Raw genomic sequence first — 17,882 nt, 5'->3', positions numbered from 1 at the left:
CACGATGATAGCCAAGCTTCATAGCCGAAATGGCGCGTAAAGAAGAAGAATATTTTAAGATTTCATTGCTGGTTCCATAAAAGCTACTACACTGACTATCTTCTTGTTTACCTCTGAAGGTAATGTGTAAAATTAATGTTACTTATAAGTAAATCAGACAAGTTAACATAACATAAATGAAGAACGATATGAAAACCTGAAAAAGAGGCCATTGCAAGAAAAAATGACTTAATGACTTATTTCATTAGGAAAGAAAAAACAATAACATGACAATTACACTAGATTCGTGACAAGATACCTCATAACGCGACAGCTCGTAACTTCACAAATGGTAAGTCTCGTAACTATGACTATTCGTAACGGTATAATTCGTAACGTCAAAATCGAATTATTTTGTTTATTTTTATTAACGTGGAAACCAACTTTAATTACAGTTGCAATTGACATTACGTTTATCAATTTAACAAACTAGCACCAGTATAAACATAATTAACACATTTAATATTTCGTGGAGAAATATATTCTGAAAATTGTGTCTTAAAATAAATATAATCTACCTGTAACAAACATTTAAGTTTGTCCCTTTCAATGTTCCTTGAATTTATATAAAACTATATCTCCTGATACCAATCAACATGTAGCTTCGCTGTTTTTAAAAAAATTTAAACTGTTTGTCCTTGTGTCGTGTAGTAACAATTGTATGTTTATGACATCGTCAAAGATTGTTGGATAGGCCAAATTTGAAGAAATGCCAGTAAATATGCTCTAGGAAGCGAAAGAACTTGGACAAGATTTAATTAATAAACTGTGCTCGATATCTGCCTTTCATTTGATTAAAGTTCATTTATTCGAGCATTCAACCTTATATAAATTTATATTTAAGGTTCAAGGCGATAACCATATTTAGAAATTCCAAACTTTCTAAGTAAACATTTTGTAAAAAAAGTGTGTAATTACCTATAATAATTATAAGCCTTGTGATTATTTAGTTGCCATAACAACTTATAACAAAAATATATGCAGAAATATGTATGAAACATATTTAAAAAGGAGTCTTGAAAAAGTATCACAACTTGTAGTGTAAGAAAGTATGCAAAATGCATTTTTGTCTACATCCAGTAATGCTTCTTCTTCTTCTTTTTCTTTTTTTCCTTTTCTTCAGCTTTTCGCTTTTCAGGGGTCCATCGTCCATGTCCATCGAATCTTCTTCACCTAAACCTTTCTCTTTCAGGTCCTCTGCCACATAGTACTTCCATCTTCTCCTCGGTTTTCTTTATCTCTTCTTCTATCAACTTCTAACAGCTCTATCCTTCGTCCCACAAACCATTATAGTCTTTGTTCTTGAATCTTTGAGACTACGGTCACCTCGGCCCATTCCCTAATCAAGTCATTTCTGATACTTCCGCTTCTTGTCTTACCCAACATCCATCGTAACATTTTCATTTGAGCTACCTCCATCCTATTTTCCTGGAATTTCTTTACAGGCCACACTTCACACAGTCTACACAAATTCTTATTGTGTGCAACATTAACTTTATCTTTCTATATTTCTTACAGTCCTGAATGTCCCTTTTATCTTTATAAAATGATACCATTTCACTCTCTCTCTCTCTCTCTCTCTCTCTCTATGAATTGGGTATCCTTTCTTCCTCATATATTTTATTATTTGCCACAAAATATCAAACCCTTTCTCTCCTAGAGCCTTCCAAATCTCCACAGGTATTGTCTCTCATTCTCTGTCTCTCCTCTGATGTGCTTCATTAAGCAACTGATTAAAGTACTCATACCATATTTGCTCTATTTCAACATCGATTCTTAACACTCTTACATCCGCACTCACATCTTAATCTGCCGCACGTGAGTCAAGTCCTTTTATGACATGTCCCTTGCTTTAGCAGTGCTGTATAACCTTTTAATCCCCTTAGGTGTTTTCAACTCTTTATACAGCTGTGCAGACGATCTTTCCTTAGCAGTAGATACAGCGCACTTTGCTTCCCTCTTTGCTACCTTGTATGTATCCTTATCTTCCTCTCTTTTAGACCTGTAATACTCCTTTCTAGCCTGTTTCTTCTGTCTAACCTTCTATTGCACCTCATCGTTCCACCACCAAGTTTCTTTAGGAGGTCCTTTACCAGATGTTTTCCTAGCTTTTCCTCTCCCACCTGCACCACAACTTTATTGTTTGCTTCTCACCAGTCATTTACCGTATCTTTTTCCTCAAGTTCTTCCAGCACTCTACTGTTAAAGACTATTGCCAAATCCTTATAAGTTTACTTCCACCACTTTATTTTCTGGTGTGCTACTTGCTTTCCTTTTCGCCTCACCTTCATCTCCGTATCCACTATCACCGGTCGGAGTTGACTAGCTACACACTAACCCTTTATTATTTTACAGTACGTAACCTCTTTTAGCTGACTTCTTCTACACGGCACAAAATTTATCTGATTTTCCCTTTCCCCGCTACTATAGGTAACATACAGGTCTTCAATTGCCATAAAAAACGTATTAATGACAGCCAAATCTCATGCCACTGCAAAGTCAATCACACTATTTCCTTCGTCATTTCTCATTCCTATCCCCAAACATCCATGAATTCTTTCTATTTTCTTTCTATTCCCACTCTTTCTGTACCAATATGTTAATTCAAAGCACCTCTACGTTTTCGTCTACAGGAATCTCAACCATTTCGCAATCAAGGGCCTTTTCAAAATTCTTCGTTTCCCTTCCTGTGGGGTGAAGGGACATATAAAGTTCACGTTGGTATTGCCTGTATTTAGTTGGACCCTCATTATTCTATCACGTCTTCTGGTTACCCTTACAAGATGTTCCTTCTATTCGTTATTCAAAATAATACCTTCTGCATTTCTGCCGTGACTGTTCGAACTACTATATATTAGCTTGCATCCATCTTTAAGATCTCTCGGACTTATTACCTTTCCAACAAGTTTTCTGCACACAAAGTACACCAATTCTTCTTCTCTGTATGAAATCAGCGAGCTCTCTTTCTTTGCCTGTCACGCTTTAGACGTTGAGAGTTGCAACTCTCAGGAGAGAGTGGAGAGTTACATCCAGTAATGCTAAATTTGCTAAAAAACTAAATGTTGGTGTTACGAATTGTACCGTTACGAATAGGTATAGTTAGGAACTGTCGATGTTATGAAGTGTCGCCATTACCAATTCCCATGGATTGCCTTATTTTTGTTGTTTTTTAAACAATTATTTGGATTTTGTTTCTTCTGGTCTAGTCTCTGCTGTGTATGTTAATATAGGCCTTATGGCAGATTTATGTGTTCTCAATTTAGCCTCAATGCCAATATTTTTATTATACCATATTGTATTGTTTAGGCAGCCAACTATATTTGTTACTCTCGTTGTTCGTTCTCTAACTTCTACTTCAACGTCGCCATAGTCTGATATTTCTATGCCGAAGTATTTAAACTGCATCTCTTGCTAGATAACTAATCCATTCATCTCGAGTTTACATCTTACAGATATCTTGAATATTGTCATACATTTTGTTTGTCAAGATAAAATGATTAAATTCCAGAAGGCACGCTTCTGCTAAGTAAGCAACATTTGCGAGATATCTATATAGCAGATATAGCATAATTCGTATAATGTGCTATGAGGATGACGCAACCCTGAATGCAGAGAATAAGGACGACCTACAAAGATAACTTTATAGTTTCTACCAAGCATGCAGTCGGTTTAATATGAACATATCCACGCAGAAAACGAAGAAAATTACTATAGCTAAAGATCCAATTAGATGTAAGCTTATAATGGAGAACAAATCCATAGAACAGGTAAACCAATACAAATACGTCAGTTTTTATTTATTTTTTTTATTTATTTATTCAGTTGCCAGAACACAGTCCGAGACCTAAGACGGGAGAAAATATTACCACAGTCATATTTGTATGTTTAAGAGATGTTGTCTGGAATAACCCATACTTGTGAACTGACAGCAAAGTTAAAATTTATAAAATCTGTATCAGACTCATAATGACCCAGAATAAAGAGGGTAAGAGCAATATCAGGGAAAACTAGAAGGGGCAGAATAAGAAATAACATCAATAGGCAACAACACGCCATATAAGATGTAGAGATGCGCCGTACAAGAGAATGTTACAATCATGTAAAAACGATGGAGGATCAGAGGCTACCAAGAATTGCTCCAGATAGAATACCAGCTGGCAAGCGATCGCCGGGAGACCATCAAAGTAGATCATTTTTTTACTTATATAATCATGCAATAGAGTAACTAAAGTTTAAACTTTGGTTTTATGACCTTATAATTTTTAATAACAATAAGTTTAATAAGATGTGTATGCCAAAGAACTATCCAGCTGATTGGCGATTACGTGTGGTTAGTCAGTGATGGTTTGACTATAAATGACAGTAAATAATCTTAGTAAGAAATAAGAAGAATATCAAGAGGTCATATACAAACCATGGAAAATTATACATTTTTCACAAAAGTGTGCATTAAATACATACCTGAAATGAAATACTCCTGCATATTCTTGAGAAAAGCTTTGATTATCTGGTATAATCCGCTGCATTATTTTATTATTATCTGTTATATTTGCTAAAGCAGCCAAAAACCAGCAATCGCCCAAAGTTCCTTGTCTAACATCGAACCTGTCTTCATTCGCTTCTAGAAATACTGGATCGGAAACTATTTCCTTTTACAATAAATACAATTATTTTTATAAATAGTTTAAAGTTTTATATTATAAATTAAAGTTTTAAAAGTTTAAAGTTTTTATACGTCATATGAAGGAGGACTATGTGGGATACTGGTGTTAAGATTAATTTATAAAAAAAAAAGAAATATTTGAGAAAATGTTGCCGTTTTTCATAAATTTAACTATTATTTCTGGAAATATATGCTGTAAAATTATCTTCTAGTAATATTGTTAAATAATGTAAATAATGTAAAATTATCTTCTACCCTAATATAAATTATTTTTATACTTATCAGAAACAAAAATCTAAACTGTTATATAAATTTCAGATATATGCTGGTTATTCCCAATTGGAACTACGAACTACTAGTCATTTTAGTCGCTAAATTAGTGGACAAAAAAGATATATATATATATATATATATATATATATATATATATATATATATATATATATATATATTGGTAAACAACAACGGAAGGATCACAAATAGGGATGAAATAATAAAACATGTAACCGAATTCTATGAGGGTCTATATAAAGCTCCGGAAGCACAAGAAATAGGCGAAGAAGAAATTGCGGTTCAAGAAGATGTACCAGATGTTCTCGTGGATGAGGTAGAGGCAGCTCTTAAGAGCATGAAGAACGGCAAGGCAGCCGGTAATGACGGCGTTACAGCCGAACTTCTAAAGATTGCTGGTAAAACAACTTGGAAAATCCTAGCAAAAATATACACAGACTGCCTAAAATCGAGACATATTCCAAAAAAGTGCAATTCAGCCAACATAATCCTTATTCACAAGAAAGGTAGCAAGGAAGACATTAGAAATTATAGACCGATCAGCTTGCTACCTGTGATATACAAGGTATTCACCAAAATCATTAACAACAGAATACAGAACACACTTGACGCTGCACAACCCCGAGAGCAAGCAGGCTTTAGAAGTGGCTTCAGCACAATGGATCATATTCAAACATTAAGGGAAGTAATGAGCAGAACAAAAGAATATGATCTACCACTGGCGCTAGCATTCATAGACTTTGAGAAAGCATTTGACTCCGTATACCCAAGAGCAGTCATAGAAGCTCTTGTCGACCAAGGAGTAGATAAACCATATGTCGAAACGCTAGCAAATATATACAAAGAGGCCACAGCTAGAGTAAGCATATATGAAAATACCCCAGAATTTCCCACTCAGAAAGGAGTCCGACAAGGAGACACCATATCTCCTAAGCTCTTCACTGCAACCTTAGAAAATATCTTCCGGAAATTAGACTGGAACAACCAAGGTCTATGTATAGATGGAGAATACCTAAACCATCTTAGATTCGCTGATGAAATCATTCTAATTGCTAGAAGTCCTGAAGAATTACAACTGCAAATTAATGACCTTAATACAGCCAGCAATGAGGTAGGCCTAAAAATGAACCTAGCAAAGACTAAAATAATGTGCAATGATCTGATCGCCAACGTGGAAATAAAAATTAATGAAACCTCGCTAGAAGTAGTAGATGAATACATATACCTGGGACAGCTCATACATAAATCGGGATCACTACTTCCGGAAATCAACAGACGAATAAAACAAGCGTGGTCAGCATTCGGACGAAATTCCATAGTCTTCAAGTGCCACTATACCTCAAGAAGAGAGTATTTGATCAATGCATATTACCCGTCTTGACATATGGATGTGAAACTTGGATATTAAAGAGAGAAATAACGTCGAAACTCCAAGTAACTCAAAGAGCAATGGAAAGATGTATGCTAGGGATAACAAAGAGGGATCGTAAAAGAATTGAATGGATACGGAGGCAAACCCAGGTGACTGATGTAATCCAAAGAATAAAATCCCTGAAATGGCAATGGGCAGGACATATGGCAAGAAGAACAGATAACAGATGGACCACTAGAACAACTATGTGGTACCCCAGGAACGCTAAGAGACCAAAGAGGCGCCCAAATCTCAGATGGGATTATGATATTAGAAAATTAACAGGAACAACGTGGTCTCGAATAGCACAAGATAGAAAAATATGGGCGCAAATGAGCGCAAATTATTAGAACAACGTATAACTAAGACATCGTCGAATATAGAATAACATTGAAATAAGGGAGGCTGCACCGTAATTGGAAACGGTTGATAAAGCTGCACATGATGATGATGATGATGATATATGAAGTAACAAGAAGTCGAGAGACCTCTCTCTATCTATTTGATGGAAATTGAACCGCAAATTCAAAAACCTCTTACTGGAGGCTGTTGAACGACACTAGGAATAATCTTTTACTCCGACATGCATCTACGGTTCACCCTTGAAAAACACTATCTTTTTCACTCTTTACGTAGAAAACAGACGTTAAAATGAAAGTAAAATATTACATTTCCACCATTGTTCTACACGTGTTTCGAGTTATTCAACTCCTCATCACAAACACTTGTGAAAGTTCAAACTGAAATAAAATGCAGTCTAGTGTAACGATAAGATTACTTTATCGTTACCTATAGATATAAAATAACTTAATTCTGCCTGTAAGGTATGCAACCAACTATACATGGACTTGTATTAAATAATTATCTCTGTATCTTTATCATCGAGCAAAAAGACAAAAGAGAGAATGTAAAGGTAGTGGGGGCAAAAATATTGTAAGACAGGAAGTGCCATCTTGAGAGGCCAAATTAAACAAGGAAAGAGAGTCTTTCCTTGTTTAAGAAATCAAATTTAGTTAGGTTATGTTATTATTTGTCCCAACTGTCACATGAAATCTTATTTATATTGAAGTTTTTTAACAATTGTTTCACATTTTAGACGGTTATCGTTAATATTTAATTAAAATTTTCTCGTCTAAGACATATTCTGAAAGCTATTTTATAGCTACTGTTAATAAGTGTCGGAAAATTTAAATTTGGCGCATTCGCACTTCCGGATATGTCCGCCATCAGAGGCCACTTTTTTGGTCGCCTTTTTATAACGATTAGATTCCCTCTTTTGTCTTTTTGCTCGATGATCTTTATGTAAAAGGTATGTTGATAAAGTGGTCAAACTGTTTACCTGTCGTTTCCGCTTAGCTTGGAACTGACAGAAGTCAACCATTTTAAAAGTTTGAAGAAGCACTTTATATTCGACTTTTGAAGGGAACAGAGGATTCTCCAGCGACCAATGCCACGTGGTTCTCGAGTTAGGAAAAATTTTAAATTTATTCGGAGGCCAATTTAAGTTTAAAGAAGGCATGTTTATTTTGATAAGTATTTGAAGTTTTGGAAAAGAAGGTTTTAGTTTAAATACTGGAATATTGTTGCTTTGGGTGAGTTTTATTTTAATTAAAAAAAATAATTTTTTTTAAACCATTGTTAGTTTCATATTTATACCATTTATTCAATAATTTTACCCTAATTATATCAGTCTAATCACGTTCAGAATTCTTTCTATTAGAAATTCTCCTAAGTACATTTTCTCATATCAATATCCAATCAATTCGGTAAGAAGTTCCTTCATTACTATTTGCATATAATATATTCATCAAGATAAGTTAAAGTTTATTTCTTCCTTGAAATATTCATAATAAAATCCCAATACTCTTTTTATAAATACATAGTTTTCAGTTAATTTTCCAAGGTCGCAAAAAATGTACGAAACCTTTCATTAATTATCATCATTCGGGATAGTTTTTCTTGTCCTAATCGCCTTGTTTTTTTTTATCAAATCAGAATAAAGGTAATGAGAGCTTTCTTTGATTTTATTTTTAGTCGCTGGAGGAAGAAAAAAGAATATAACAGTCAATTTTCATTTAGGATTTGGGTACTGGATGGAGTTTGGTTTATTTTGAGTTTTTGGTTTTTCCCCTGGATTCTGGAGGTACTGTTTAGTTTTTGGTGCTAGGAGAGTGAGACTTCTAACTTTCACCCGGACGAGTCCCAGCGGCGTTAAGGCTTCCGGAAGAAGAACCTTCTCGGTTTGAGAGTAGTCAGGTTTTTAATTGTTCTCGTTCTATTTTAAAAATAAGTTACCTAAATTTTGTTTAAACTTTTAGTGAGCTGAACGAAACAACCTTAATAATAATTACAGTCAATTTTCATAATCCATATTTGCATTTCATTATCTATATAACATTCAATTTTTCTTAATCTTTTATTTATTTTTGTCATTAAATAATTTAAATATATATGTATTAGTTATAATATTGAAATACAATTTTTGTAAGGTCATTTGTGCACAAAGGTCCATTTGGTATTTTTACAGCCCTACTGGTAACATCATTGGTTAATCTTGGATCTGTTCCTTTCCGAACAGACCAATTTAAGTACATTTACAGGTTATCTGATTTGAATCAAAGCAGAAATTGTCAAACTGATATATTGGATTAAATATAGGAAATGGTTAGAGTTGTTTGGATATATAAATATTTTGGTTGTCGGTAAATTTTGTTCTAATTAGTGAATAAAACTTTATCGAAGTTTAAAAGCATTCAATTTGAAGTGTAACCAGAAGGTCATACTTTTCTAGTACATTAGGGAATGTAAAATATATTGTATATAAAAAACAAGAGTTAATAGGATTTTCGTATTTAAAATAAATTTTATATATATATATATATATATATATATATATATATATATATATATATATATATATAACATTGTTAAGGGGATTTTCATGTAGGGTATTTAAGTTAAATTGTACATTACGTTGTTCACAGGGTTTATACTTTATTATTATTAAATTGGGTTATAAGTGATAATCTGTTTCATTAAACCACCCTCTTTTATAATATATAAGTGTATATCTAGTTACAGAAAATCATAGTTATCGGCAGCAATAAAGTCACTAGGTGAAGTGTTTATGAGACGAAGAGTCCAGTAAACATCTTCCCTTGCGCCCTAATCATCCTTCTTTCGTACATTCCTGTTGTCAGTACTTACTCTTAGTTCGTTTTATTTATTCTTATATTTTCTTAGTTAATATCTATATTTACTATTCTTTACTGTTTTCTCAGGGCATGCAAATAGGCCTAACCCTACCTTGAGTATTAACTGGCCAGTCTCAAGCATACCCAGCTAGCTGAACTGCATTCAGTTTCAACTTCTACTTTTAACTTAGTTTAAAACTTATCTTAACTATTACTCTAAAGATCTTTATCACATCAGAGACCTTGTCCCAAGTGATCTATATACATTTTGTTACAGTAGCGCCCATCGTGGCGCAACACGTATTTGTTACACTAGTATTGTAGTATTTGGCCATAATAGTTAAAATAACAGCCTGGTACGCTAGCAGCGGCATCTATACGAAGTAACAAAAAGTGGAGAGGCCTCTCTTTGATAGCAATTTAGTTGAACCGCAAATTCATAGTCTCTTACTGGAGGCTATTGAACGACTCTAGGAATATTCTTTTACTCCGACATGCATCTACGGTTGACCCTTGGAAAACACTATCTTTTTCGCTCTTTACGTAGAGAAAAGACGTTAAAGTAAAGTGTTCCTGATGAGGAGTGAATAACTCGAAACACGTATAGAACAATGGTATCATACCTTGTGCATTCATAATTTTCTAATTTCATCACAAGTATCTGATGGACGAGCATTACTTAAAATTAGATTCTATATTGGGATCTTGCTTGTTTTCATCGCAAAATTTCCATGTATTTTGTCCTCTTTAGTCTCCATTTCTCGTATTCCTCAAACAGTTAGCATATACATATCTTGAATCGTCAGTATCAGCAGCTATTAGTACTCGATCGTCCGCGAACAAAAGAGAGTATATTATGCCATAGTCTACCGTTATTCCCATTTGGCCACATTTTTGTCGACATATTTTGAGTGCTTGTTCCATAAATATATAACATCTATGACATTTTCGATCTCCATTGTTCAGTATAAAATTATAAAATTATCTATTAATAAATGATTACCCTTTTGTGAGAAATTGAGTTTCTGATGTAGACCAGCCGAATAAAAATTTATATTTATAAAATCTCCCACGTCTTTCTGTACCTATACTTATGCAGAGTAAGAAATTTTTTTTTATACGCAAATTTCAAATCTCGTCAAATCCATACAACATACAAGTGGATTTTTCAGAGTAGCTGATAATTCGCAGTAGTATTCACAGACATGTATAAGGGTACCATAAATCTGAGGGCCACTAAGGGGTGTCCCAAAGGAGGTATATTGTTACAAACATTATGGAATATAGTTTTTGACGACCAGATTCATAGACTTAGCAGTCAACGAATCTGGGTCCAGGGTTTCGCAGACAACATTGTGACTAGCGGAAAATTTCCCGTTGCTGTTGCGGATTATATGCAACATGCTCTTCATTACATAGAGAATTCGTGTCTGAAATAAAACCTCTTTGATTTCTGGACTTAAAATTATTTGGAGAGGAACTAGATAGATCCAATAAGGTCAAGTATCTAAGAGTAACACTGGATTCCTCACTTAATTGGAGTACTCATATTAACAATATAACCAACAAGGGTAAACAACTGTTCTGGAACTGCAGATGAGTTATAGGTAAAATCTGGGGGTTAAAACCAGAGGAAATCTTTTGATTATACACATTAGTTTATTATGGTTCAGCACTTTGGTGGAAAAAGACAGCTTTACAATCTTGTATGACATTTCTCATAACCCTACAAAAACAAATGCTTCTTAATATAATAGGAGCCTTGAATAGTACAGGAGCGACATCTTAGAGGCTATCATAGGTACCCTCCGCTGGAATTATATATTTATTATTATGAATGAATTTGCTGAAAATTAATCACTATTTTTGGCTAGACTTGCATATGTGAACAAATATTTTCTCTCAATTACAAAAATATTATTCTCGTCATAAATAACATTACAATACCTGCTTTTGAAACCTTACTAAGCAAATTAAAAATGACGCTACAGCTTGCAAACTTTCAACTCGGAAAAAAAGAGAATAATTGATGAAAACTCGGTTACTAATTAGACACACGAACTCATATTTATTTTCTAAGTGACTCAGCTATGTGTGACGAACGCAATGTACAAGTTACTCTTAGCCATTATTTTAAAATCTATAGGAATATTTTATAAAATCTAATTTTGTATACTGTAGTGGTTATGTTATATCCATTATGATGGATATGTTTTTCTAAATTTAAAAATACATCTATCTTAATTTTTTTTTTTTTTTTTTCGTTTGGCACAGTATGGAAATAATTTTAAAAAAAATTATCTCATTATTCGTTTCTATTATTTTGTACAATTTTGCGATTTATATATACGGTTTAACCATTCATATAAAATTCCCAACATCAAAACTTTTCAATGACGGTTTTTTTTATTTACAGCACATATTAAGATTTCGACATAATTAAAAAGAATATAATATATAAATTAGGTACCTGGGGTCGGAGCCACTTAATTTTGTTCTTATCATTATCCCACTGTTGTCCGAGTTCTACTTTTTCTATTTGAAATTGCGAATCTTCGAATAATGCATTGTTCATTAGATATTTCTTTCTAATTTCTTCATAATTTTGGAGAGCTCCTCTTGCTTTTAGACCTGAATATTTTTCACCTAGCTAAAAGACAGCAGTAATTTAGCCAAAAAATTTTAAAAAATTATTGAGTAGTAAATACCAGAAGTAGATTTAGAAAAAAGTAATATCAACATTCGATATTTTACAAAGATTAAAAAACCTACTACGAAAAGTCATGACCCAAAATAATTAAAAAGAAGATGCGCAATATTTTAATGTAATAGATCCACAAAACTTAAATATTAAGAAATCAACAATTTCAAAGTTATGGTTGAAGTTATGATTTTCTGAATTAAATAGTGGCAATATGTGGAATTGGTGTTTCCATTGGCAGCTTAAAATTAAGTTATCCATATTCTAAATGTCTTTCTGTCTGAACTGAGTATATTTTTGGGCATATAACTGTAACTTATAAGTAAGATTATATAGGTATATTTTATTCTTACACTGCTTTAAATTAACTTTATTCAAATACCAACTCGTTTACAATATTTTAACTTAATGACAACTATAAACTTCAAAAATTAAATAACAACTGTTATTAAAGTGTCAACAACATCTGTTTATATACATTTTCTGACGTTCCACACTTCATTAGACGTTTCAGGATTTTTCCATGGCATCTTGAATATTGTAGAATTTTAATATTTCCTCTTTTTCGTCAAGAGACTTCTTCTATGTGGCATAAAACTTACGGCACTTTCGTAACACTGCTCCCCTCTTTATAGTTATTCGACTCGAATAACTGGTCTCTCAGGGACCGATTAAAGCCAAGGGGATGGATCAGTTTCATGGCACGGAGCTAATATCTTGATACCAACTACCTTGAGTTTACTTGTAGCTGAAAACTGGTTTCGGTAGATTAGACCGTTTATTTTCTGCAGGATGATGTACGGACCCTTATAGTTCCGTTCAAATTTCGGACAAACTCCTTTCTTGCGTGTGAGATTGTATACCCATACTGGGTCACTTGTTTCGAAAGTCACCTGTAGCATGCATCTGATTAGCATCGATGGAGAATAACCAGTTGCTTCATGTTCGGAACTTATATAGGCTAACAGTAATAGAGGAATTAAGTTATCCCAATCTTTTTGATTATCAGTGACAAACATTTTAAAAAATAATCCATTGCGACCATTAAGTACATACTTGTTTTCTCTCTGTGTCATCGGAAGTGGACCCAGAATATCTATACTACAAGTCGTTCAAAAGGCTCTCCGGAAAAATAGTGTGCCATTCTACTACGACTTCTTGATCTAGGGCCTTTTCTATCATTACAGAAATAACATTTTTACACCAATATTCTGCATCTCGGCGACAATTGATCCAGTAAAATTTGTCTTGAACTATTGACAGTGTTCTTTTGACTCCAAAATGTCCTGCAGAAAGGCTGCTATAAAGTTCTTGTAACACACTTTTCACTGTATTTGAATATTTTCTGCCCAATAAGTCTTACTGTTATTGTAAAAAAGATGAAACAAATTTTACCAGAATTTCATTTCAGTTATTTTTGTCGTATACGTTTATCGTTTGTTTCCTGATTTGTGCTTTCGCGTCTTGAAAGTTGTGTTCCAGATTACATAGCCACATAGATTACACACTATGACTCCTAAAAAAAAGCATTTACTTTAGAAGAAAAAAATAACATCCTTAAAGATGTTGAGAACGGTGAGAAGAAAGCAGAAGATTGTCGTGAAAGAGGAATTTCAAGTTCCACTCGATCTATCATGCTCAAAAATAAACACAAGATTTTCGAAGTAGGTTCGTCTTTTTCCGGTAAATCAAAAAAACTACGTGCCGCAACTAATAAAGAACTCGACACTGCAATGGTCAAATGGTTTACCGTAAACAGGGCTGCGAATATTCCAATAGGTGGACCACTGCTTTAAGAAAAAGCAACACAGTTTTCACAGGCGCCAGGTGGTGATGAGAATTTTAAATCATCGAGTGGGTGGATGAGCCAGACATGAGCCGTTTTAAGGCCAGACACGAAATTACGTGTGGAAAAAGTTGCGGTGAAGCACAGAGTATTTCCAAAGAAGTGACCGACAACTGGTTAAAGTTATGGCCTACAATAAGACAAAATTACAGTGACGAAAATGTTTTTAATGCTGACGAGTTGAAACTTTTTTTTTAAACTTACTCCAGATAAGACCCTCAAATGCAAAAATGAACATTGCATAGGTGGCAAGTTAGCAAAAGAAAGGGTGACTGTACTCGCGTGTGCCAACATATCCGGTTCCAAAAAAAGAAGTTAATTGTCATTGGAAAATCTCAAAAACCACGATGTTTCAGGGGTGTGAATCAGCATCCTGTCACATGTAAATTTAATAAAAAATCGTGAATGACAGCAAAGATTTATAGTGGAGAACTTTTGAAGTGGGACAGAGAGTTGGGGCATTGAAAGATTCTTTTAATTGTTGACAATTGTACAGCCCATCCGAAAGTTAACGATTTAATAAACATTAAACTTTTTTTGTTACCCCCAAATTGCAGATACGTTCTGCAACCGATGGATCAGGGCATCATAAGATCCCTTAAAGTTCACTACAGAAAACTTTCAGTTAAGTGGGTCCTGAATAATGTGGAAAACCGTAGTGAATCCCCTGTTACTTTAGTAGATGCCATTAATTTCATCCACAAAGCATGGACATTCGTAGATAAAAAAACCATCAGAAAATGTTTCGGTCATGCCGATGGACAGAGGCTGAGGTAGAAAACGAAGAAGATGAATATCCTGTAGCAGAGTGGTTGGGGTTACAACAGCAAAGTCAAGAACTGACCCAACTGAACAATGATAACGAGTTTGCTAAATTCATTGCCATTGATAATGACGTCATTGTTTGTGATCTTCCGACGGATAGTGAAATTATCGCGGAAGTAATAAATCCGCCGGCAGAGCGCGTTACCGTCAGTGACGAAAGTGATGAAGATGGAGAAAACAATCGCGGTGAATCTACGCAAGAAAGTCCTAATAGACAAGATGGGCAAAGTGCTTTAAACGTTGTAAAAAACTTTATCCAAAATTGTTACGAACATGCTTTCGGCATACCCCAGGTAACGGTTGCATTTTGAAAAAGGCATCAAGAACATTCGCGATCCATCGAGTGAGAGAAAGAACAACAGGTCACGTAGGCGAATTAGAGGTGGGACAACTCCCGAATGTTCTCGAACTTCGTACTTTTGGTATATACAGGGATGAGTGCCTTAAGAACCGGCAAAATAACGCAAAAGATAGAAAACATAATACGTTGTGAAATAAAAAGAGATGAAAGTAGTAGAGGTGAGAAATTATCGATATTAACCTATAATTTACTTTACATTACATTAGAATTATCGAAAATTTCCCACCTTTAGACGTTAGCTTATGAGCTTGTTGACTTCAGTCATAGTAATACGTATCACGTATTGTAAGTAAAAACAGTTTAAGTAGGAGTATTTTTTTATCCAAAATTAAAGTATTTATCAATAATAAACTATGATTTGAGACGTCGCATACACTCTTCTCAATACAGAATTATCATAGCGTGTTATTCTGTATTCGTCAAAACAGAATTAATTATCAAATTACTACTAATTAAACTGTTTACTTACATTTGCTTTATTGCCTTCAATCAGTTTTTACTTTATGCAAAATTTAAAAAATGTAAATATTCGACGTCATACTTGTAATATTATGACTGAAGTCAACTAATAGCTCATAAACTAATGTCTAAAGGTGGGAAACTATCGATAGTCCTAATGTAATTTAATGTAAATTAGAGGTTTTTATCGATAATTTCCCACCTCTACTACTTTCATCTCTTTTTATTTCACAACGTGTTATGTTTTCTATCTTTTGCGTTATTTTGCCGGTTCTTAAGGCACTCATCACTGTATATATGACGCGATGTTGGAAGTAGAGTTTAGTTGATAACAGAGTACCGAACTGTAAACTATAAATAAATATATTTATATAAATTCGAACCGCTCGTTAATTTAATCTCGCTACCATATGATACTGGACAATTTAAAGCAGTCAAAAATGTGTGTGTAAAAGATATGGCATGGAAACAAGTCCATCAGCCATAGAATGCTTTGTTTATGTTTAAAAAAATTTTTTGTTCTTGTTTGTTACTTTTTTCTAGATATATGTATAAATCACTAAAGTTATACTAATTTATATTTCTACTTTTACATCTTTAATAAAATTTATTAGCAATTTTAAGGTTTCTCTATTAGCAGTTGCCAAAATGTGTGATAGACTTAAAGGAAGCAGTCAAAAATGACAGATTACTTCCAGTTGCAGAAGCAATAGTTTATGTTATCCTTGAAACTATGGTTTTATGTAGTTGGAAAAAATGTAAATACAGATTTTTTGTTTTAACGTATATCATTGACAATGAAAGTAAATAACTCTTTTTTGTTTTAATGTATTTCATTGACAATAAAAGTAAACAACTTTTTTTAAAAACGCCATTCAAACAACATTTAGCATCTTATATTGCTTCGAATGGCTTCACTATAGGAAGTTAATTTTTTGAAAACTACATATTCATATGTATGCACAGTATTATTGTAAAAGCAACGGGGCGCAACGAAATCCCTACAGAAATATTAAAACTAATAAACTGATGTATATTACAATAATATTAATTCTGTTTAACAGAGAAAATTTGAATGTTTGGGCCATCTAGTGCGGACACAACAATACATATTGCTACAAAATAAAATGCAGGAAAAGATTAAAGGGCGAAGGAATCCAGACCGCAGAAGAATGTCGTGGATGAGAAATTTAAGAGAGTGGTTTGGTTGTACCACGAACAAACTGTTTAGAAGCTAGAATGCCATATATGCCACACAAATAATTAAGTTATATTAAAACTTTATATAAAATTTTAGAAATTAACTGTTCCAAAAATACTGAATTATGTTAACGAACAAATAGATAATGCTACTGTATCTAAGAGGTATTAAATTTGTAAGCGGATATTGTAAGCACACAAAAATAGTTCTGTTGTATTTGACTGTAGTCAGTGGTGAGTAGAAATAGTGTTCTGTTTTATGGTTGATTTATATTAGCAAAGTTCACTACAGAAACGTCATCAAATATTCGTAATAATTTTGTAGAATACCTTGTATAAAAGTTTTACTTACCAAATAAATTCTTTCCGAACCAAAACCGCCACTCATCTTTTCCACAATTATTATCCTTAACTTTTAACTAAATTGCATAACATGCAGTGACAGATTCTAGAGTCGAACCAGGTATGTTCGATTTATTATCTTATCAAAAATAAAAATATATCTATAATTTCTATACCTGAATTTTATCTTTTATAATTAAACGGATTATAACAAACAAATATATAAGCGATTACCCAGTTGTAGAATATTTATTTATGATCAAAATAATATGATGTTAATAATAATAAGAACATTAGTATTATTTTTTATAGAAAATTTCGAAAGCGAGCAGTTTAATTTAATATGTCATGCGTCATTAAGTATTACTCCTTATTCATCACTTGAAAACATTCGTTTTTCAAATATTTTAGGGGAATCCCATTAAAATTATAAACTGATTATTTGCCGTTTTGATTTCCAGAAAGAAGACCAGTATGAGAATGTAATTTGTCAGAACATTTTTGTATCATTTTTGTTAAGAATTGTATTTTAAATCATAAGAAAATTAGT

At 33.3% G+C, this 17,882-nt stretch overlaps 1 protein-coding gene across 1 annotated transcript in view; it reads right to left on the bottom strand.

Annotated features, from left to right (window-relative positions):
• LOC140442664 (calpain-A-like) overlaps positions 1 to 17,490 on the bottom strand; it is a 57,916-nt gene extending 40,426 nt beyond the window's left edge. Inside the window, exons 1-3 of the mRNA XM_072533659.1 lie at positions 17,343 to 17,490; positions 12,069 to 12,248; positions 4,501 to 4,688 (exon numbers count right to left, since the gene is read on the bottom strand). Of these exons, the coding sequence (XP_072389760.1) occupies positions 4,501 to 4,688; positions 12,069 to 12,248; positions 17,343 to 17,378 (404 nt within the window). The 5' untranslated portion in view covers positions 17,379 to 17,490. The remainder of the gene's footprint in view (positions 1 to 4,500; positions 4,689 to 12,068; positions 12,249 to 17,342) is intronic.
• Between the last annotated feature and the right edge of the window lie 392 nt (positions 17,491 to 17,882).

This window comes from Diabrotica undecimpunctata, chromosome 6 (assembly GCF_040954645.1).
Source record: "Diabrotica undecimpunctata isolate CICGRU chromosome 6, icDiaUnde3, whole genome shotgun sequence".
Taxonomy (NCBI): domain Eukaryota; kingdom Metazoa; phylum Arthropoda; class Insecta; order Coleoptera; family Chrysomelidae; genus Diabrotica; species Diabrotica undecimpunctata.
Note: the sequence above shows the minus strand (reverse complement) of the source record. Positions and strands in the feature narration are given on the sequence as shown.